Genomic DNA, 24,044 nt, shown 5'->3' on the forward strand with positions numbered 1-24,044 from the left:
CGTTTAATCAGGTTATCTTTATCTATTATTAGGACTTAGATTAAGATCTAATTACATTTTAGGTTTGAAATATGTGTAATATGCGAAAATCCTAAGGGGTTCACAACTTTTTCTCGGCACTATATATATATATAATTGATATTAAATGTTATATTATATTTACCATGTTATTAAATATGTATTTTATTCCCAAGATGTAGCTATTAAATGGCACTATGATGGGGATAATAAATAAAACAAGTGAATTATTGACTTAAAAGCTTTGCAGAAAGTTGTAGATATTGCTTTCCAGAAGTACACTGTAAAATAAAGACATACGAACTGACACCAAGCCAGCGCAAGAAAGTGTATAAAATAATGACTCCTGATGTAAGATAACAGAAAATTAGCATTTTTACAAACTAAAATCAACTAGTCTATTATAAATAAAATAATGTGTGTGTATATATATATATATATATATAGAGAGAGAGAGAGAGAGAGAGAGAGAGAGAGAGAGAGAGAGAGAGAGATAGACACACACACACACACACACACACACACACACTGCTTTACAGGATTTCAGTTACAGGCTGGGCAGGTTATTTATGGCAATGACTCATGAATATTTAAAGGAGAGAGAAAGGAATTATTGTCCATAACAGATGTTCTGTAATTCAAGGGCAAAATGCTTTAGCTTCTCATTATTCAATTAAAAATGGATGCCAAATTGATTATTTTGATAATAAGCAAAATATGCAGATTAGTTCAAATTAAATCTAAATAAATTCATTTATAACAGAAAAAAAATGTGCTATCTTACTTAAAATAAATAAATAAATAAATAAATAAATAAGTCCTCCTCGAAAAATAATGTCATTTGAGTCTAAAATGAATCCTAAGAAATGAGAGGCCATTTCACACAAACACTGCAGTTTTCAGCTGAGGAACGTATTAAATAAGTCCATGCATGCTTTAGTATTCGTTTATTAAACTGCATAATGACAGAACGTTCCGTGATATTGTTAATTGTTAACTTACTGCTTAATTGTTATTTTGCTGAAACTGGCACGTGGTAGTAATGTAGTGCATTTTGATTGGTGGATCGTTCTTTAAATTGAGGGGTTGGGCGGTTGGCAGAAGAGTGTGAAGGAGGCTGTGGCTCTGAGTGGCTGCGCAGTAACTGTTGTTAACTGAGTCAACTTTATTTTTTCTGGCATACAGACGTTATATAAACATGCTTGCCCTCACAGCAAACATAGCCAGAAGGGGTAACAGGGCGGGTGGGTCTATACAGTAGCCCTGGGGGGAATATATTCAGACCCTACTGTAGATTCGGCGATTCCTCCGTGTCGCCGCTGGGTGGCGCAGTTTCACCTCACACGGCGGTGATTATATTCTACCTCTTCTTGCTTGCTGTGTTGCTGTTGGGGCTTGTGGGAAATAGACATGGAAACTGATGCGCTGTCTCTGTGTCCCTGGTGTCTTCTATCAACTTTGATAAGCATGGCAAACCGATAACACGGTGTGAATCGCCATGTCAGATCTTCTGCTCGGAGAAATGGAGGAGCGCACTCTGCACCAGCCGACCAAGGACGCGGGGCACGGCAGGAGTTTCCTTTTGGTGGACGAAAACGAGAAGCTGCAGGTAGGACAAATAATATACCAGCAGTGCACGGAGTATTCAAAATAAAGAGAGAACAGCAAAACCCACACACTGTATCGGACGCGGTGTGTCTTGGCGTTGCTGTACAGACGGGTAGTTGTTTGTTAAGACAAAGAATAAAAGCCTGATTCCAAAACCCAAAGCATTATTATTTCTTGTATTAAGTTTCTGTTTGTTTACCAACCACGCCGAAAACGAAACTAGACTGAGGTTTGTCTCGTTGTCCGTTTTATGTCAGATCCATAGTCATATTTGAGATTATATATAGACAAGCACAATATAATAACACTGAAGGATAACAATAGACGTGAGATTACACTAGAGTCGAGACACACAAAAGTGGTAGAGAGCTCATTTAAAAATTACATTGTTCCAACAATACAAATAATTCGGGACATTAAAACCAATACAGCAATTTAAAGAACATCCTATTTTTAGGACAACAACAAAACCTTCAGGATTTCATTAATTTGGTGTCATTGCCAACCCAGGCTAATGTCACGGAGTCATCACGTGTAATAACACAGACAGGTGACTGGAATGAGCCTTCACCAACAGCAGGCATACTGATCCTATTCAGTTTCTGTGTTTTTTGGCCCAGGCAAGTCTCTTCCTCTTATTCTGCACTCTTAACAATGGTTTCTTTGCTGCAATTCTTCCAGTTAGGCCAGATTCATGCAATCTCCTCTGAACAGTTGCATTTAGCTGAGTTTGTATTTCAGGGGCAGTTAATCGCCGGTTTTGCAGACTTGTGACTCGAATGAACTTGTTCTCTGATTCTGAGGTCACCCTTGGCCTGCCTGACCTTGTTCGGTCCTCATGAGTGCCAGTTTCTTCAAATTGTTTGATGGTCTTGGCCACAGCAGTTAGACACCTGCAAAGTTCTTGCGATTTGTCTTAAAGATTGACCTTCATTTCTTAAAGTAATTACAGACTTTTTTCTTTGCTTAACTGAGCGTATTTTGCCATTTTCTGTTCCCTTACATTCAGGTAGGCTATAGCGCTATCAGTGTACGTATTGAAAAAACAAAAAAAGGTACATGAACTGACAAAATTAAGACTTGAAATACAAACTTTCTGCTTTTTGACAGTTTTCTGACCTGACACAGGTCACGTTTTGGTACATGTACCACATTCTGACGGTGTACAACTTTCTGCCATATATTTCTTGCATATATTTAGCAGAAAGCTGTTTTTGCTTGTTTGCAATCTGTAATATGTGTAAACAAACAACATGCTTAATTTTTGATAAAACTGTAAATGACTACCTTTTAGCTTCAGCAGCTCTCAGACTTGTTATGCAAGTCCGAGAGCAGCCGAGGAGAAAGTTACTCAGAGCAGATTACCAGTCTGTAGTTCAGAAACTCCAGTCTGGGCCTTTGTGAGTTGGAAGCTCTGTATTTGTTGTTGGGTGGTGCCATCCCCTTTAAGGCAGGCTGTCCTCTGCTCTGCAGGTACGGGATGAGCTGGATTTCCTGGAGAGGCTGGACTGCCAGGCGGTGGAGGGGGTCAAGGTGCTCTCCATCTTCGGGAACACGGGCGATGGGAAGTCCCACACGCTGAACCACTGCCTGTTCGGGGGAGAGGAGGTGTTCCCCACCTCACCCCTGCAGGACTCCTGCACCGTGGGTGTGTGGGCGGCCTTCGAGCCTGCGCTGGGGCTGGTGGCGCTGGACACGGAGGGGCTCCTGGGCGCCAGCAGCAGCCAGAACCAGCGCATGCGACTGCTGCTCAAGGTGCTGGCGGTGTCGGACGTGGTGGTCTACCGCACGCGGGCCGAGCGGCTGCACAACGACATGTTCCAGTTCCTGGGCAGCGCCTCCAGCGCCTACCTGCGCCACTTCACCCGCGAGCTCCGTGCCCTGTCAAGCCGCTGCGGGCTAGAGGTTCCCCTGTCCAGCCTGGGCCCAGCCGTCATCGTCTTCCAGGAGACCTCCAGCACCAGGCTGCTCGGCTGGGGTAGGTGTTGCTGCGCAGAGACCGGGTTCAAGAGCAGATCGCTTCAGGTGGGTGTGGAAGTGTTCACTGGCTCCCTCTAGTCCAGCTGAGTGAATTTCATTATCGTTCACTCTTTAGTGTGTCAAGCCTACGAGCAAAGTGATTTGGGACTGTCATACACAGAGTGCAAGAGAAAGTACACTCGCATTGTGATTAGAGGTGACCACCGAACACTTCAAAACATATTAGAAGGTATTCAATCCAGAAACTCTAAAAAGCAGACAAAAGACAAAAATGCAGGAATGGAGATAAGGCTCCCATTGCATAGCGGTTTGATCCATTCCTGGTTTTACTAGGAGTTTTTAATAATACACACCAGAGTTTGTTAACAATACACTGTGGCTAATGAAGCTAAAATAAAATCTGGAATAAGTGAAACGGCTGTTGAACAGGAGTCTTCTTTCCATCCCTGTTTATGTAGATTATCTTGTGGTTTAAAAGTTAAGAATTCTTTGCCATTGACATTCTGAGTGAGAGATCTACACTCGGCGAAATTGTCCGCCCAATGGGGACTTGATTTGTAACGAGATTTTAACGTTGTATGATATTTGCAGTCATTCTGAGTAGTTCGGAGTTCCGTTGCTTGAATATTGAATTGTTTTTTATTTTTATTTTATTAACTGTATTAAAGTCCATCAGCTTTGCAGGAACATCTGTTTTCACTCATACTTCTCATTCCTGTTATGGCTGCCGGTAGTGTCCCGCAATGGCATGACCTATGAGGACAGGTTCAAAAAAAATGAAACCTCTCCATCTAGAAACAAAGAGGGAACTTCAAAAGGTATAAAACTAACCCAAGTCTCGCAATTAACACAGAGTAAGACAGGAGACCGTACATGGAAGGTGAGTACAATATTAGAATGGAGTGTAGGAAGCACAAAGAGTGAATAAAAAATAGGAGCATCTAAAACACACATGAAAAGAAAATGAGATGTTGTCCTGTTTAATTAGATGCCCTTAGTAGGGGCAGATGGTGTGCCGGAAGAGAGTGGTGAACGGCCTCTCCTCGTTCCTTTTTCCCACGCTCTTATGTAACGAGCAAACCCAGCTACGATTAACTTGATCTGACACTTCAGGACACATGCAGAACAGTGTGGGTTGGATCTGGTGACACGCGCCTGTTTGTGTGTGTGTATGTTTCAGAGAGCAGCACGCCCGGTCAAGCGGACATCCTGCTGCAGAAGCGCTTCCACGAGCTGGGGCTGTCCACCGAGGCGTTCTGCTCCGTGCAGTACGTGGGCACGCAGACCGTCAGCTCCCCCACAGACTACTCGGGGCTGCTGAGCGCCCTCAAACAGCAAGTGAGGAACACAGCCACGCGCTCGCCCAGACCCCCTGCCATCGTCTACAGCGCACTGCAGGTAAACGCCAGCACACCCTGAGGAAAGTGTGATGCAGCACAGCAAAAGCACGGTAAAGCACAGGCAATCGTTGTAAAGCACAGAGATGTGGTAAAGCATATTTAAAAACAAACCATGGTAATCTAACCCTTATAAATGTTTCCGATAACTTCTGTTAAACAAGTGACTTCTGTCATACTGTATGTTCTGTAAATAATCGAGATCACAATCTTTCTACAATACTTCACACCCATAAAAGAAGTTGACAGTCAACCCTCAGCAACAGCACCATTTTTTGAATATGGAGACTCTTTCTCAGTTCTGCTAGACTTTATGTCTGAAATCAAGCCTGTGTTGTTAATTACAATGTACCTTTAGTTCTGTAAATGTAATGTATTTCAGTATAGCAGTTGTTCATTCACAGTTGTAATTTTGTGTTATAACTTATTGATTTTATATAACTGTTTATAAAACGCTACACAGAATACTGTCATTTCAGTTGAAGGGTCACATTTTCAGAGCACTTCTAGTCTTTTAACCCCAATTTTTTTTTTTTTTGGCAAGCAAATCCCATTGAGTTCTTGGGATAACTTTTGATTAGAGTTCATTTAAGACTGGAGGAAACACTTTGAAAATATGGCCCCAAAGTGCTTTTTTATCCTTTTTTTTTTTTTTTTTTTTAAACCCTAACCCTCCCCTCCCCCATATATGGTACACTGAACTGAAAATGAGATGATTTTGTGCAGTCATATTCGGGTGCAAATTACAGAAGCTCCATGCAGATGTGATGCTCAGTTTCGGTGTGGTGTTGATGGCAGCGGCTTGTCTTCTTGCTTGCGTTCAGGCTCTGAGTGATCGGTTCAGCGGAGAGATCTCGGTTGAGAAAGTCAATCTGTACTGTTTCTTCCCTGACGAGTATTTCACCTGCTCCTCTGTCTGTCTGAGCTGTGGGTAAGCTGGGGCACCACTGCATTTCATTTTATAATGCTTTTTATTAATACTCAGTCTGCAGGGTAATACAAAACCTTGACCATAGCTGTACTTCAAGTACTGCAAACAGAAAATATCTGCAGCAACTTTATTTTGTGCATGTCTCACTATGGACATGTTCAAAACAACAAATATTTAAAATATACATATGCTGTATATAAACTGGATTGAGTAATTTTGTGGCATGTATATTTTGCAGATTTTTAATAAAAGAGAAATTAGTGAATATTTCTTGCCAGCAAACGTTTCATGTTTTCCAGCACAATCATAATTAAGTGTAACTCCCTGTGCTTGTGTTCTGTGGCTCAGGGTGCGTTGTAAGAATGGCATGAATCACCTGAGAGACAACATTCCTCACCTGGCTGAGGGCCTGTGCCAGTATGCACACCAGTACAACAACAAGGTGCTCATCTGTAAGGTAAGAACCGCAGCTCAGAGCATCTGACAAGACCCTGACTGACCCTGCAGTGGAGATGGGGGAGAGGGGGTGTTTAGGAGATGCTGACTGACCCTGCAGTGGAGATGGGGGTGAGGGGGTGTTTAGGAGACCCTGACTGACCCTGCAGTGGAGATGGGAGTGTTTAGATCCTGACTGACCCTGCAGTGGAGATGGGGGTGAGGGGGTGTTTAGGAGACACTGACTGACCCTGCAGTGGAGATGGGGGTGAGGGGGTGTTTGGGAGACCCTGACTGACCCTGCAGTGGAGATGGGGGTGAGGGGGTGTTTAGGAGACCCTGACTGACCCTGCAGTGGAGATGGGAGTGTTTAGATCCTGACTGACCCTGCAGTGGAGATGGGGGTGAGGGGGTGTTTAGGAGACCCTGACTGACCCTGCAGTGGAGATGGGGGTGAGGGGGTGTTTAGGAGACCCTGGCTGATGCCGTTTATGACTAAAACATTCCTGAGAAACATCCAGACACATCTCAGTATAGTAGTAGTATAGTATAGTAGAGTCGATCTGCATGTGATCTGGTTGTTTAATATTGATTGCACATTTAAACAAAACTTTTGAAAACCATTATAAATTTCAAAACAAATAATTGAAAAGGTTAGGGTTAGGGTGAGGTGAGGTGGGGTGGAGTGGGGGTCAACAGGAATATATTTAATCCATGCAGGAATCCTTTTCTTCTACTCAGAAATGCTACGAAGGAGGCAGGGAGGTGATTGTGATCCCTAAAACATCAGCGTCCAATGAGAATCCCTGGTTTGGACTGGCTGTGTATGCCTGGTCAGGGTAGGTGCCATTCACTTCAGCCGTATGTTGGTGCACTCTAATCCAATTCAGCGTGTCGTTGTTGTTCCTGCTAGGGTACACATCCCCGGTGGCAGGGGTGTGGGAGTCTTGTAGTTGTGCTTGCATTTGACACACTTAAGAATTTTGCACATACATCCCCCCCTGCCCTTGTTATAGTGCCCCCTCTTATAGATATTTAACCAGATATCCCTTCTGAACTGATGTGCACCAGCATTAACCACTGCTGTTTTCATGTTATACTCCCATCCTCATTGTCCTCCATCTGCCAATGCACCCAGCCAGGCACATGTACAGCAGTGGATTGTAGTCTCCCTCCCTTTATTGTGGGCAAGATACTCCAAACCAGTTGCGTGAAGAAAACAACTTCTTAAAGGGGAAGTGTTGTGGTTGTAGTGCGGTCCAGCGTTCACCTCTAAATGTGTGCTTTACATACGTCCCCCCCAAACTGGAATCGACCCACCGTACGAGAGGGCTATTACCAGACAGAACACGCCTGTTTCAGAGCCCCTGAGATGTGACAATAGCAGCTCAATCAGCAGGGTATTGCTGGTTCATCAGACAGTCCCCAGACACTCGCAGCAAACACACAACCTGGGGCTTGACACCAACTGAATTCATTGACTAAATTAGATGAAAAGGTTTTAGGAGAGAATGAGAAATGCTGTCTGGTTTTGCAATGAAGCCTTCCAGGCGCCTGTCGCAGCGTAACATCATTAAAAGGGAGCTCAGTAGCACAGATATTGGAGATACCTGGGGCTCGTTTCACAAAGCAAATCGAAGTAGCAGCCTGCTAAATCCAATTTAAAAAAAAAAAAAAAAAAAAAAAAAAAAAAAAAAAAAAAAAAAACGCATTAAGAAAATAACACGTTTATCCTTTAATCGTATAAACTGGCTGAGCGGATTTCTGTTGAACTTTATCCTTCTTTAAATTTGTTTTTTGAAACTGGTCAAGATGCGATGGCTTGCTAGGACGCAGCCTGTTAAGTGCTGGCAGTGGTTTGTGAATCTTGCCCCTGGATGCCTGGCGCACAGCAGTCAGTTGGATATACAGCTGTGGTGGGGCTGACTGCAGTCAGTAGAAGTGGATTATTTGTTTTATTTATTAATATGACTGTCCGTGAACCAGCTGTTCCCTTCTCGCAGGTACGTGCTGGAGTGCCCTTGCTGTGGGATTATCTACCGCAGCCGGCAGTACTGGATTGGGAACCAGGATCCGGAGAGCTGCGTGGTGCGGCCCGAGGTCAAGCACGTCTGGCCCGGGGTGAGGACCAGCTGCCTTCGCACTGTCCAGACCACGGCCGTACAGCCGAGCCAGTGGCGCCGTTCTCAATGCCAATGCTGCTGGCAACATGCCTGAGGCATTCCGGAATTCCCTTCGGTAGCAAAGCCCATTCAAAACCAATTGGTGACATACCTCGGTATTCCCTGTAAAACATCAACAACGTTAATATGCTGGTTTACAAGCCAGTTGTTTGAATAACAGTTTGCTGTGATTTTGTAGCTAAACGGCAAAGCAGGGGTTATAGGCGGGGCTGGAATTTCTTTCTGGTATAAATGGCTAATTTCACAGCAGTTGGTAGCGTGTCAGTGAAGCGTATGCTGTATTTATTTATTTAAGTGATAAACAATGTTTTATTTACGCTATTTCAGAAATGGGAATTTTCACAGGGAACTACACATTACACTCTTACAATACACATTATTCTCTTAGGCACAGATGTTTGACACCCTATAACCCATCAAAAGAGTAACGATACTACATGGCATTCTGCTGTTATACCTGAAGCAGGAGGTGTGCGCAATCAAGGGAAATGGTGTAGCGTTTCTTACATGAACAAATATCTGTTGGTTTATTGCTTATCTTCTATTACATTTTTAAAGCTGAACTTGAATTGTTTGTAGTGAAATCGTTATCAGAATTGGCATCTGCCTGTTATAGATGAAGAATAACAGTAAATATAGGTTAGGTCTCAACAGGATTTGTATTGAAGGACACTGCCAGGTTAGATGCTGTTACATTGTCATTGATTGCTACTCTGTGATTGTATAGTTGATGGGGAAAGACAGTGTATTGTAAATTCACTTTTTTACTTTGAATGAATCGCATGTTTAAGGGAAATGCCCACCTCTGTAGTGAAACTGACGTCCTTCCTTTCTGTTTCAGAGCGAGACGTTCTTGACGGACCATCGGAACGCAGCGCAGCGCATGTTGGACGGGATGAACTTTGTGATCCAGTCTGTCTCTGATTACAGCTCAGGACCCACCAAAGCTGTCACAGCCTGGATCACTGACCAGGTGGCGCCACCCTACTGGAGACCAAATGCAGACATTACTGTAAGGAATCTATTTCTCGCTCTCTCCTAACAGTTTACCATGTTCTGCACATTCATGCTTTTTCCCATGGCAATACCATGCATTTAATATAGTTTGCTATGCTTTAACATACCTCTCTGAGCTTTACAATTGATGAAGAGCGCTTGTCTGCAGGCCTGCTCGGGGTGTGAAAAGCTGTTTGAAGAGCCCGAGAGGAAGCACCACTGCCGGGCCTGTGGGGAGGGCTTCTGCCAGGCCTGCTCCAGCAAGACCATGCCGGTGCCGGAGAGGGGCTGGGGCAGCGCGCCCGTCCGTGTCTGCGATTCCTGCTACCGCCAAGGAGGAGGGGGGAGCGATGGTGAGACATCTCACTCTATCACTGCACTCTCACTGCGATCTCACTGCACTCTCTATCACTGTGCTGTCTCCCTGCACTCTCACTGCTATCTCACCTCACTCTATCACTACACTCTCTCCTTGCACTTTCACTGCAATCTCACAGCACTCTCTATCACTGTGCTGTCTCTCCCTGCACTCTCACTGCACTCTCTCCTTGCACTTTCACTGTGATCTCACAGCACTCTCTGTCACTGCGCTCTCTCACTGCTCTCTCACCTCACTCTATCACTGCACTCTCTCCTTGCACTTTCACTGTGATCTCACAGCACTCTCTATCACTGCGCTCTCTCACTGCTCTCTCACCTCACTCTATCACTGCACTCTCTCCTTGCACTTTCACTGCAATCTCACAGCACTCTCTATCACTGCACTCTCACTGCTATCTCACCTCACTCTATCACTGCACTTTCACTGTGATCTCACAGCACTCTCTATCACTGTGCTGTCTTGCCCTGCACTGTCTCTCACTGTGATCTCACAGTGCTCTCTGTCACTGCACTCTCTCCTTGTACTCTCTCTCTCTCTCTCTCTCTCTCTCTCTGCACTCTTACTTCCCAGTAGGTAATATGAAGTCTGGTAATTGTAATCTGGTAACGTACAGATTCTTCAGCAATGCTGAGAGAAAGAAATAAACCAGTTTTTCCTGGTCTGATACAAACTGCTGCTAGACGTTAAGAGTGATAGGAAACTTATTTCATACCAGGGAGACTGAATTATAAAATACAAGCACAAGTCTTGAGCAGAAGAAAAGTGCTAATAAGTGGTAAGAAAATAGATTTTAAAGCCGTGGACATTCACACAATTGAAGATTGAGCATTAGAGCAAGTCTCTAATGCTCAATTTAAAAAAGGACATAGTTGGAACAGACCTGGACTCGGGTGGATGGATAGAAAGAGCCACTGATCTAACAGTTAAAGATGTGGCGTGTCCCAGCCTCCCCTGTGAGGGGGCATATTAAACCTGTATTACATGCTTATTCTTATTCCCAAGCACTAGACATGTTTTAAAAGCAACCACCTTGGAGCCACCTGACATGGAATGGCGCAAATCACGTTATAAACGAAAAGCAGGTGAACACACCTGAAGTTTATTACAGTTGCATGAAGATATGTGTAAAGTGAACTGAAACAGCCCCCCCCCCCCCCCCCCCCCATAATCAGGCTGTAAGATTATTCTAGTGACAGTGTGTTTTCATTTTCTAGTTTCCAGAACTGAGCCGGTGGGTCTGATGGCTCGCAAGGTGACAGAGGTGGCTCAGAGCACGGTGGACTTTGTTTCTACTGCGATAGACTATCCACTTGGTAAGGATCTGCCACTGTAACCCCTTCAGAGGATGCAGAAAAGAGAATGAGATTGCAGTTACTCTGCTATTAAATCCCTTACTTGTTAGCGATATGCTGTTCTGATGAATTTAAGTATAAAAAGCTGTGGCAATTTGCTGACCAGAATGAATGCTGGAGTAGTTAGACGTGTGGGCACCTTTGCAGAGCAGTTCACAGCAATGTCCCTGGTCAGAGGTGGAAATAAATCAATACAAGTCTATTTAACAGTGCTTAGAACTACTCAAAACTACTGCAAATAGGGCATCAAAAAAGGTTTTTAAAAATAAATAAATAAATAAAATCTTCAAGCTCTTTGCCCTTTACCAGAGCATTGGGTTATCAAGGGAATTGAGCATGGCTTCCACACAGTGAAGTCTGTGGGTTACTGGATCTCTGCAAGGGAGACTGCACTGGCAAGAGGGTGCATTCTGACTTCTGAGTGAACCCCTTTGCCCACTGCTCCTGGCACCATTGGCGGTGCAAACATGCACTCTTCAATCAGTGAGTGGCCGCTGTTAAACCCTGTCTTTCTAACTTTCATATATGGAAGCGCTTAACTTATATAGCAGGAGTTTCAATGTGTGTGTGTGTGTGTGTCCACCCCCTGTACATGTGCAGTAATATTCCATTGACCCCCACAGTTTAAAAAGAGGGTTGCTTTTCATCCTGTTCTGTTGTGTGTGCAGGTTTCATTAAGGGAGTGGCCCGGCCTGACTACTGGGTTCCAGACCACGAGATCCAACAATGTGGGCACTGCAGTAAAGCGCTCTTCCCCAGGATGTCAAAACACCATTGCCGGGCCTGCGGGGGCGGGTTCTGTGCCCAGTGCTCGAGCGCGCGGCGCCCGGTGCCATCCCGCGGCTGGGACCACCCTGTGCGGGTCTGCACCCACTGCAGCCAGAACAAAGGGGAGCTGTAGGCAAGCCACTCGGGCACTTTCATTAGCTTTCCTTTTTAAAGCGAGTCAGATTTTCTATTGCTGTTGATAGGCCCGTGGACTAGTTGTTCAGATGCATTGGGGGGTGTGTTTTCTTTTGAAATACAAAACTCTTTAGATTCTGCACATGCTGAATTTAATAATATTGTTTCTTGGTGCAAGCAAAAAATTGGAAGCAGACTAAAAGTAAAGGCACTCGAGTTGTCGTAATTGTGCAATCAGGGGTTCTGATTTTCCAATAAAAACACTTGCCTGTGCTTGGTGCCGTTCAGTGTTTGGCTGCAATAGAGGGAAGGTGAACACTGTAATTCCTGTCTGTTAGGTTTTTTTATTTGAGCAGTTTGCAGGACGCCTCCAAATAAACAGGACGTGAAAAAATAAACGCAGAAAATGGTGTACCAGCTAGAAAAAGTTTGAGAAACCATGAAAAGGGACACATCTGAAGTTATGGATGATTTATTTTCAAGAACATTCAATCAGAATTCATAGGTAAAAATAAATAAACAGGCAAACGTTCGTTCACTGAAGGCGGCAAAGTTTTCTACTTGACACAACTTTCTAGTTTTACCTGGGGGTGGTACTTGTACCTTTTTAAGAAGTATTCAATAAATCCATGCATTAATGTGTAGATTGATTTTCAGTGTCATTTATGGCTTAGGTACGGCACTCCGGATGAGAGGAAAATTCGCTTCCAATCAGCTTTAAAACACGCAATGCAGAAGTTAATTGCCATTGATTGGTACTCTGTTGTAAAGATGAGGGAAGGACCGCTTTTGTTTTGAAATCAACACATTCATTGATCTAATACTTGCTGATTTAAACACTACTTAAAGGTGATTCTGAATGTCAGCACACCCTAGTTTTGACCTTATCTGGCATATCCTGGTCGTGCAGAGTTTCTTATCTTTGCTTCAGTCAGTGTAGCATTGCACTCCCTCTCAAGTCCAGGATAAATCTGAGATTGATTAGCATCACTGTGCCACAGCACCCCCTAGTGGTCAGGCTCAAGGCTTGGCCAAGCAGAGAATGGCTGCATGTTCACCAGGGCTCAGCACTGTTTCAGTTGGTTTGGTGAAAAGATGCGGCTGACTTTTAGAATCTAATTCTAAAAGTCTTTAATCTTTAATGCTAGAATCTGGAGACAGTGTGTGAACCCACTGTGCACTTCTGGGGCTCTGATTCCAATGCATTTATATAATCCGGGCAACAACAGGTTTTGCCATAGACACGACTCCCAGCACAGTTAACAAAATAGAAAACACAATGAACACAAAATTAGGAAGTGGTTAACTAGTTAATCATTGTACAGCGATTAAAACAAGAACTGCTTTGGATAATCCATTTCTATGTACATAGTAATTAGTATGTATTAATAATAATAATAATAATATTATTATGCACCTTTCTTTTTCCAGCTTTGGTATATAAATAGTCATCTGTATATTTTTACCTAAGTGTAAGAAATGCCACAAAAAAATTAAACATTTTTGTAATGAGTTGGTATGTATAATAAATACTTTTAAATTGCACATGCTAATTTGGTTGATTTATTTGCATGAAATATTCTAGCATAGATGATCTGTGACAGCAGGTTGTCACTAAATTTGCTTAATGGCATTTAGCAGAGGAGGAATCCAGGAGTAATTAATTGCAAGTAAATGAGATTGTTAATAGCAGCGAGTCTTCATGGAATTTTAAAGAATATCAAGTGGTATTTTGGCTTGTGCCACAGGGTGGCGCTACCATTGTGTGGGAGCCACTGTTTGATACAGAACATTTCTTATATCAGTAATTTAAATCTCAAGATTACTTTTTAAAAGTAAAAACAGTTGCAAGCTCGTTGAACAAAAACATAACTAATTACAATTTTCTATTACTTTGAAAATTGAACTACAGTCAGCACTCCCTTATCCGACCCTATCGAATTTTGACTTCAGTGATGGTAAACGATTGTGACGCATATCTGATTATTTCATTTGGCCCGTTCCAACTGCTGTCCATTTTTTCAGGGAACACAAAAAGATGCAATGTCAAAAATACATAGCTGAAAGGACTGTGTTTAAAATAAGTAGGCTTCCATTTAGATGTACTGTAGTTGGTTTTGTTGGTACATGGTTCTGAAAATATCACTTGCCAAATGACAAGTGGACTGTAATACAGGACAGGCTTTTAAATCTGGTACATATTATAGCAGTATGTAAAAATCCTTGTTACAGCAAACTGAACTCAAAATGTTACCTATGCACAGAACTTGTAAATTGCAAAAGCAATGCAATTTAGCAAAATATATATATATATTGGTCACAGATACCTTTTTAAAAAAAAAAAAAAAAAAAAAAAAGGTAGGGGCGTGGATCAGAAAACCAGTCAGTATCTGGAGTGACCACCATTTGCCTCATGCAGCGCGACACATCTCCTTCTCATAGAGTTGATCAGGCTGTTGATTGTGGCCTGTGGAATGTTGTCCCACTCCTCTTCAATGGCTGCGCGAAGTTGCTGGATATTGGCTGGAACTGGAACACGCTGTCGTACACGTCGATCCAGAGCATCCCAAACATGCTCAGTGGGTGACATGTCTGGTGAGTATGCAGGCCATGGAAGAACTGGGACATTTTCAGCTTCCAGGAATTGTGTACAGATCCTTGCGACATGGGGCCGTGCATTATCATGCTGAAACATGAGGTGATGGCAGCGGATGAAGGGCACGACAATGGGCCTCAGGGTCTCGTCACGGTATCTCTGTGCATTCAAATTGCCATCTATAAAATGCAATTGTGTTAGTTGTCTGTAGCTTATGCCTGCCCATACCATAACCCCACCGCCACCATGGGGCACTCTGTTCACAACGTTGACATCAGCAAACCGCTCGCCCAGACGACGCCATACATGCTGTCTGCCATCTGCCTGGTACAGCTGAAACCGGGATTCATCCGTGAAGAGCACACTTCTCCAGCGTGCCAGTGGCCATCGAAGGTGAGCATTTGCCCACTGAAGTCAGGTCAAGACCCTGGCGAGGATGACGAGCACGCAGATGAGCTTCCCTGAGGCGGTTTCTGACAGTTTGTGCAGAAATTCTTCGGTTGTGTAAACCCACAGTTTCATCAGCTGTCCGGGTGGCTGGTCTCAGACGATCCCGCAGGTGAAGAAGCTGGATGTGGAGGTCCTGGGCTGGCGTGGTTACACGTGGTCTGCAGTTGTGAGGCCGGTTGGACGTACTGCCAAATTCTCTAAAACGACGTCGGAGGCGGCTTATGGTAGAGAAATTAACATTCAATTCTCTGACAGCAGCTCTGGTGGACATTCCCGCAGTCAGCATGCCAATTGCACTCTCCCTCAGAACTTGAGACATCTGTGGCATTGTGTATGTGACAAAACTGCACGTTTTAGAGTGGCCTTTTATTGTCCCCAGCACAAGGTGCACCTGTGTAATGATCATGCTGTTTAATTAGCTTCTTGATATGCCACACCTGTCAGGTGGATGGATTAACGTGGCAAATGAGAAATGCTCACTAACAAGGATGTAAACAAATTTGTGCGCAAAATTTGAGAGAAATAAGCTTTTGTGCGTATGAAAAAATTTCTGGGATCATTTATTTCAGCTCATGAGACATGCTTTACATGTTGCATTTATATTTTTGTTCAGTGTGTGTGTGTGTGTGTGTAATATATATATAATAATGTTTCCATAATTCAAACAGTATCCAAAGTCAGTATTCAAAATTGCAGAATATAGTGCTTGCAAAGGCCCAAAATGCACAAAAGCAACTAAAAATCTGATTTGATAAAAATAATAACACACATCACAGTATCTAAAACTGTTTAATGGTGAACTGTTTTACATTACAGTAGCTTTTCGTTCGCTTTGTTGCGGAGCAGTGTAACGGATAATCAAATTGTAACACTGAAGAGAGGGACTTTGTATCAGAAAACAGTCAGAAAGTGATGGCTAAGTGCGTTCATTTGTGTATATATAATGGTGATTGATTGTATTCGATGGTAAAACGCGACTGACGTGTATGTAAGTGTTGTATATCCGAGTAGTGACTATAGTGATAAATAATTACTTCTCGGTTACATTTTACAGAGATTTGTTTTCAGTTTGGTCAGGCTGCAGCTCAAAATATTCTTTAAAGATCCAGCGCCCTCGTTCCCTCCTCTGATGTTTTCTAGCAAGATGAAACGCTCTTTGAAGTGACAGGTAATGGTTGACTTTTTGATTTCTGTGCTATGCATCAGCCTTAGTCCCTTTTTAAATGTAACCTCCTTCTTTGTTTGATGTAAAATCTAATGCATTCCCACATCCAGTTATCTGTCTGAAAATGCAACCGTTACGATTAGTTACAAGTTACTGAAATATTTAATGATAACAGCATTTTTTATGCCATGTTTAAAACAATATCTTATTAAGATAAATCTGAAAATGCTAACGAGGAAATATGTATTGTTCCAGTATACAGTATTTTGAGTAAACTAAAATCTTACCAATATTTGAACCAAGCCCTGATTTTCTCAGCTGCTGATCAGAGTGAAGTCTGCAGCACTTGCATGGATTCAGTCAGATTCGAGTGATGTACTGCAGTGTTTTATTATAAAAGAGAGCTTCTCTTCACTGTGAGAATCTGAAGCAGCATATAGCAATTTTTTTCTCGATTGCCTGTGGGCATAAATCTGAATCAGCTTAGCTTTCCTTGACTGCTGTGGTACGGCCTGCACATGTTCTGCCCCGACACAATAAATGTGTCTGAAGAATAAATAACTGTTTCCTGCCGTGCTCAGGTAGTCAGGAGTTCGTGCTGGGAAACTTCTACTAAATATCAATCGTGAAGTGTCTCTCTCTTCCTTTTCCAGTGCAGACAATACCGAGAGTGCATGGTTTACAACCACAGTCTTGGTCCCAGTGTTGTTTTCTATTTTTGCACTATGGGGGAGACATTTAATGCTAATGTATATGCAAGCCGTTTGGCTCATCTGAGCTGATATAAAAACAACGCGTTCATGTGACTTTTTTAAATTTTTTTATTTAACTACATTTTTTCACTGAAAATGTGTTACTACATTTGGTTACCTGTCTGAAAAAGGAACTGTAACAGTTACACGTCACTGAAAAATTATATCAGATTGAACGCATCACTATGCTTTTATTTCAGTTCCAGGAGCTGAATCCATTGGCTGTGCGTTGCGTTGCAGCCCGTAAATTAGATAAGACTCTCATTCACAACTTCCTGTTTTTCCCATTCGTTTCAGACCATCTGAAACTAAGATGCTGGTATTAAAAGATTTGTGTTTTTTTAACTTTTTTTTAATGAATATGGTTTTGTTTGCCATAGTTTCAAGAGCATTGTGTTTGTATGAATGGCAGACACAGTCAGTCCATCTGCCACGGCTCAGGTCCGGGCATCCAGCAGCAGAGCCTGGGGTGCAGAGACGCGCTCCTGTAGGAAAGTAGCAACAATTCCGTCTGGTCTGCCTCTTCAGACTGTCAGCAGCTTCAGAGAGGGAAGAGCCAGGAGGAAGAGAAAAAACGAAACAAAAAGAGAAACGTGCAAACTGTATTCTGTAATGAAAAACGATCTGCCACTTTCACAGAGAGAGGTTTTAGAAGCAGGCTTCTGATCACCCTTCAGGGGGATGGAGAGGGTTATAGGGTTCCAGTTCAGTCTGCCCTCATTCCAGATCAATTCCAGTATCTGTAAATTCGACTCCTCCAGCGGGTTCTATCCCAGTACTGACTCTATAGATGTTGGAGCCTGTATATATTGATAAGCTGTGGTATTGGATTATCAAACATTCGTTCTCTGAATGTGTTGCTTGTTAATTACATTAACTCATCATTCAGAGGCTAATTACTTGCTGCCATGCTTGACTGGTTGTATGCATTTAAAGAAAATAAGAGCATTTCTGAATGAGGCGGCCATTCACCCCTTCATTGCTCCTCTGGTATCTATTAGCTGATTGATCTCAAAACATCATGTTGGCTCTTACAAGGATCCCAGTGATTCAACATCAACAACATGACTAGGCAGCCCATTCCATCCCCTCACCACTCTCTGTGTGAAGAAGAATCTCCTTCATCAACATGACTAGGCAGCCCATTCCATCCTCTCACCACTCTCTCTGTGAAGAAGAGTCTCTTTCCCTCTGTCCTAACCCTATCCATTTAATTACCACATGTGTCCTCTGGTCCTGGTTTCTGTGCTGTGCTTAAATATTGACTACAGTTATATTTGTCAGCTCTTTTTAGGATTCTGTAAACTTCAATCATGTCTCTTTGCACGTGCTGTTTAATGTACCAAAGAGCTTTAAAAAAAACACTTAATTCAGAGTTAACTCTTGAAAGGAGTTGGAAGAGTTCAGGTCCTCCCTGATTCTTCTTTTTTCTAGTCTAAATAAATCTTGATTCCTTTAAGCCCTGGGGTTAGTGTGGTTGCTTGTCGTTGGACTCTCCAAAGCCTCACTGTCCTTGTTATTTAGTAAGGAAATGAACGCAGTCAGTTATACAACCTCACATCCCTTCATTTGATTTGTACTCTAAAATACTGACAGTACACCCAAGTACTCTGTTTGCCCTTCCCCAGCTATTAGCTTACTCAGAGCCGGACCAGCATTCAAGGGCCAACTACTTTACATCTTGAAGTGTTTCCATTTTTCATCCGAGGAAGCAGTCTTCTTTCCCCATGTGCTGATGCCCACTTCATGCAGTTCAGCATCCTCAGCGGAATGCAAGGGTGTTCTTCAGCGCCAGAAGGGCCTCACCTAATCAGTTCCAAACCCGCTAATTCAAGGACTGCTTTTTCATTTATTTTTAATGGTCAAAAGGGATAAAGCTAATGAAACGAAATGGCTGTGCGGATACTCATAGTTTAAATTCATTCCCTTTAAGAAGTTTCGTGGCAGTAGGTATGTATGAAACCAAACAATTTCAGTAGTTCATATGTTAATTTACAACTGAGTACCAACCGCTGGCAATGAACTCCCATGCAGAGTGGTTGAAAAGCCAACTGGCAACATTTCAGCAGTACAAAGACTGTAAACTGTAAAATAGCAAATGCAATGATTCATTATGTACACGTGACCTTTCTTAACCCTGTAAAGCAAAGACACTGTGCACACTGGGATATGTATGCCAATTAACCCTGTAAAGCAAAGACACTGTGCATACTGGGATATGTATGCCAATTAACCTTGTAAAGCAAAGACACTGTGCACACTGGGATGTGTATGCTAAATTAACCCCGTAATGCTCATTTCTGTATCACATGAGACCACACTTACCCACCCCTCTATATTATTATTTTTTAATCCAGCCTCACAAGCCAGAATGTTGCCTGACGAGGGGGAAAAAAGTGTTTTGAATAAGAAACGGAATCTAGTTCCACAAGTAAAGTAGCTGTTCTCATTTCACAAATGCTTGCGCGTTCCTGGGTGAATCAGAGGACTGCATCTTGGCCAGTACTACATTCCCACAACCTTGCAGGGATGAAGCATGACTAAGGAATAAAGCAACATGAATTCAGATTGATTTTACATCCAAAAAGGAAACCATTGCAGATAGGAGTGGTTTGAGTGAGCTTGCTCCAGGCAGGGACTATATTAATTAACACGGTCACAAAGTTATTAACTGAAACTGAATTACTGAGTAAGCAAGAGAAGGAACGCTTCCCAGGATTTTTTTTTTTTTCTATAAAAAGTCTTAGGCTGCAGCACAGACAAAAATAACATAAAAACATTTGAGTGTTTTTCTGTAACCTTTTGTGCCTACTGATCAATGTGTTGGTATTGTGCTGCACAGCACACTGTGGTGTTTGAGACATATATAAATGACCAGTTTTTTTTTTTTTTTTTACATTCCTTGGCAACCACAGTTGCACACTGTAACCCCTCAGCCTACTTCCCTTCATGTGGAATTCCATTGTCTTCAGGGAGCCTAAATAAAAAGAATAGAAGAGAGGAGAAGGTGTCATTCTATTTGATGGAAGATTCTCGCGGGACTGGAATTCTGACTCCCAGTTATGAGTAAAAACTCTCAGCCATCACCTTTTGGCTTTCAGGGCAGACAGACAGCAATGCTGAAGTGCAGCAGCAAGGTGAAAAACCAAATAACTCTGGACTGTTCCACCAACCCAGCGCTGCTAAAGGAGAACTGTTTGATCTATCGCATGCCCTTTAGAATAAGTTAATTAAAAGGTTACTTGCAAAAGCTGTTCTGAATTCACGTTCCTTTACATTTGCTGTGTTTTCTGTTCCCTGTATTCTTTTCAGATCTCATGGTGGTGTAGATTATAACAGGATCGTAACTGCCATAGCCAGTGGCTAAATGCATTAGGAACAATATTTCAATGGAAAGTCAAACCTAGCACCTCTCAATTGTGCATGCTGGATGTTAATATGCCTTTTTGAATACATCTAGGAGTTACAGAACACCCTGCAAAGTTTACAACAAACTTAGTATGTTATCTTTGCTGTGTCCTGTGTAATTCAGATTGCAGCGTTATATTTTTAAACATATTGCAGACTTTTTTGACATTTATTTTTTTAGTCATAAATCAACTGGGCAATACATTTCAACATTTACTCGGGATCGTCCACAAGGAGAAAATAGAAATCTCTTATAAGGATCGCGGTGTATCCAGATCACGCTCCCTCCTGCAGCAATGCCGGTTTTCTCTTCCCACAATACCCCTCTCATACCTATCAGAGCACAGGCGTTGTAATTCCATGTCAGATATTATTGCAATATTGCCGAAAGAAAGCAAACATAGAAATGACAAAACTCCATCGTTTTTTTTTTTACTTTATATTATTTATTTATCTTTGTACAATGTAATTATAATACAAATATGTAGGTTTAGATACAAAATCTGTAAATAAGATAGAAAATAAGTTTCACTGGTTTGTTATCACTACACTACTGTTTACAATCAAGTTTATGAGGTAACTTAGTTTTCTGCAATATATTTAGCTACTTTTTAGGGGGCAATGCAATATAATAATAATATTCTTGATTCAAAAGAATAAAGAATGAAGGGGAATCTCTTATGAATAACTCATGCACTCATGTTTTATGCACCTGAAGACAAACTTACTGGTTTTGAAAATGCAATACTGAACCATAAAGACACTGTCAGATTGCTATGAACAATCACATGCTCTCTTAATTATCCCTGTTGTTGAAAGCAGCCCACAGCATCTAGCTACACGTGAACATTTTGCATACTGTAAAAGAGGAATTTATAATGCCCTGTCCCTCTCAGCCAATCAAAACGAACAATTCAAATCTCAACAGAAGCACGTGTCATCTTGCGACATGGCAAACTAAAATAATATACAAACTTTAAATGATTTAAATAGTTTAGACTTTCTTGTCCTTTAAACTGTTTGATAACTTGTGTGCACATTTGACTGCGAATGGTTCAAAAGTGCTCCACGAGAATAGGGTCAATATAACATATCCACAACCACCACGTTCTGATTTGATTTTTTCACTAAGCTTTCTAACAGTGAGACTACCAAACGTACCTGCAACTTATTGGAAAACCCTAGATCTCCCTGCATGAATGAATGCCAGTACCTCTATTATCTGTAACCATCTACAACAAAACACAACCCCCTTCTCTCTCTCTCTCATTCTCTTACTTTCTTTTCCACCCTCCAATTCTACTACACATCTTGGTTGTGAGCAACAACAATCACTATTTATTTCTGCATTACTTTCAACTAGTCTAGAGTACTTTCGAGACAGCATTCTCAGAAGGCCTTTAGACTCTCTGACCCTTCCTCCCACTGATGCCTCGCTGTACAGCCAACAGCAGCGGCTCGCAAGTCAATAGCTTTGATTAGTTCTCCACCGTTATTCAAGGACCCTTGGCATGATAGGATTTCTTTGCACATACCTGGGGATTATGCAGCTGCACAAAGAGGAAGCTTTTCGGTACACTGTGCCAGTGCTTCATGAAGTAGGGCTGGGGGACCCCTGGGGGCCTGGGGGTGTAAGAAGGTGCAAGGGGGGCTGTGCCACATATAGAAATCTCCCAAACAACCCACAAGAATGCTCCCCAGGCTGGCGGGATCAATGTATTTACATGAACACCGCTGTTAGGTGTTTGGGGTTATTTCAAAACTCAGTTGCTGTCTTGTCGTCAGATCAAATTGTACATTGAGAGGGTTGTAAGGAGAGCAAAATTTCACAATGGTGTTGGAATAGTCAGGGTCTAATGTCACGGGTGCCCTGAGCATTATGGAAAGCATTATGCTTCAATTCCGTAAACGCCAACTTTACTAAAAGTGGACGCTCTTGCCTAGATTCCAGTTAAATAAAAAAGGCAGGTTAACCAATTCAAATGTTGGACTCGCAAGATGCTGACTCGATTATGCAGCAAGGCATAGCGCTTCTTAGAGCGGGAAATGATCTTCCGCAGACTTCAAATGAATATACAAAAACAAAGAGTCAACTGGAATGGTGCCATAAAACAAAGTCTACACATTTCAACTCTTCCTCAGTCTCTGTCCATTTTAAACCTACATGTTTCAACTCCTCTCTGTTTTTTTTCCCCCCACAGTAACCACTCTCTGATTTCAGCTGCCAACTGTTTGAGGCATTCGTTGCAAGCTATTCCAATTGATCCAGTCTGTGCAAGTCTGTTTCAGTGGAAGATAGCTAACAGCTGCAGTATTGGCTGAGAGAGCGAGGCAGACATCTGAGGAGGTGCAACAAAGAACTTACAAAAATCACAGGGGTTGCTGAGAGAACAGATACAAAGGTTTGCCAATAATCTGAAAAGTACATTTCATTAGCAGCAGAAATGTTTATCCGAGTGGCTACTATTCAAAGCCTAATGGCTCACTTTTACTTTGAGGCAATTCTTGAAGATAGCTATATACATGAGAAATGTTCTCAGCAAGGAACAAAACCCCACCCTTCCCTGTAGCTTGTCTTATAAAAGTATCCTCCCGGTTTCCTGTTTCAGAAGAGCCTCCGGTCTGTCTTCACTGAGGCAATATGGCAAGGTGGGCAAGCTAGCGTGCCAATATGGCAAGGTGGGCAAGCTAGCGTGCCAATATGGCAAGGTGGGCAAGCTAACTGACGAGGTCTCCTACTGATCTTGTGTCTAAACCGTTGTTAGAGAAAGTCATACTTAGAAATTAAGTCATATCCCCAAAAACACCAACGACAACTTCTACATCCCTGATTTAAAAATAAAAATAATAAGCAAACAAAAAAAGGGTATTTTCTAAGATGCTGCGTCTATACCTGCTGACACCCGATACACTACCCTTGAATACAAAATGGTACCTACTTTCATTTACACACACAAAGCTCCACTATATATATATATAATATATATATATACCATATATATATATATATATATAATATATATATATATATATATATATATTCATGTAGCAAATAAATCAACAACACCACATTTGGCAATTAAGTTAAATAGGGTACAAAAAATTAGAAAAAAAATACCTATAACAAGACCCAATAATACCCAATAGAACCTAAAATGAACAGAAAACTCAAATACAAATGGTCAGACTGTTATTATACTACTACTGCTGCTCCAATAAATACCACGTGTTTGGGTAAAGAAAGGGTTTGTAATATACAGTCTGTGCCTCTGGGTCGTTGGGAGCTTGCTCTGTAGCCGAACCACTGAACAGAGCAGGACATCGATATTACCTAGCTGTCAACCCCAAGCCCTGTTTTAGTTAGTAAAGAGAAGTGGCTTTTATATGCAAGCTTCAAAGGCTATGTTGCTTTCCAGGGCCTGTACAAAACTAAAGCTTCAAATTCAAAATAACTGCATGGCTGATGAGAGTCAGTGGTCGTTTGGCTT

The 24,044-nt window shown here is 42.2% G+C and overlaps 1 protein-coding gene across 1 annotated transcript; it reads left to right on the forward strand.

Moving 5' to 3' along the window:
• The first annotated feature begins 1,379 nt into the window (after window positions 1-1,379).
• LOC121304987 (zinc finger FYVE domain-containing protein 1-like) lies at window positions 1,380-13,664 on the forward strand. The gene is made up of 11 exons (XM_041236452.1): window positions 1,380-1,627; window positions 3,100-3,604; window positions 4,787-5,004; window positions 5,828-5,934; window positions 6,283-6,391; window positions 7,111-7,208; window positions 8,373-8,490; window positions 9,394-9,564; window positions 9,718-9,901; window positions 11,145-11,243; window positions 11,951-13,664. The coding sequence occupies exons 1-11, from the start codon at window positions 1,517-1,519 to the stop codon at window positions 12,181-12,183; spliced, it is 1,953 nt and encodes a 650-aa protein (XP_041092386.1). The 5' UTR covers window positions 1,380-1,516; the 3' UTR covers window positions 12,184-13,664.
• Window positions 13,665-24,044: the final 10,380 nt, after the last annotated feature.

This window comes from Polyodon spathula, chromosome 40 (assembly GCF_017654505.1).
Source record: "Polyodon spathula isolate WHYD16114869_AA chromosome 40, ASM1765450v1, whole genome shotgun sequence".
Taxonomy (NCBI): Eukaryota; Metazoa; Chordata; class Actinopteri; order Acipenseriformes; family Polyodontidae; genus Polyodon; species Polyodon spathula.

Excerpts from the sequence above, each read along its gene's own strand:
- LOC121304987 (XM_041236452.1), top strand. The coding sequence starts at position 1,517 with ATGTCAGATCTTCTGCTCGGAGAAATGGAGGAGCGCACTCTGCACCAG. Across the intron at positions 5,935-6,282 it reads TCTGTCTGTCTGAGCTGTGG|GGTGCGTTGTAAGAATGGCA; the intron begins GTAAGCTGGGGC and ends TCTGTGGCTCAG. Across the intron at positions 7,209-8,372 it reads GCTGTGTATGCCTGGTCAGG|GTACGTGCTGGAGTGCCCTT; the intron begins GTAGGTGCCATT and ends CCCTTCTCGCAG.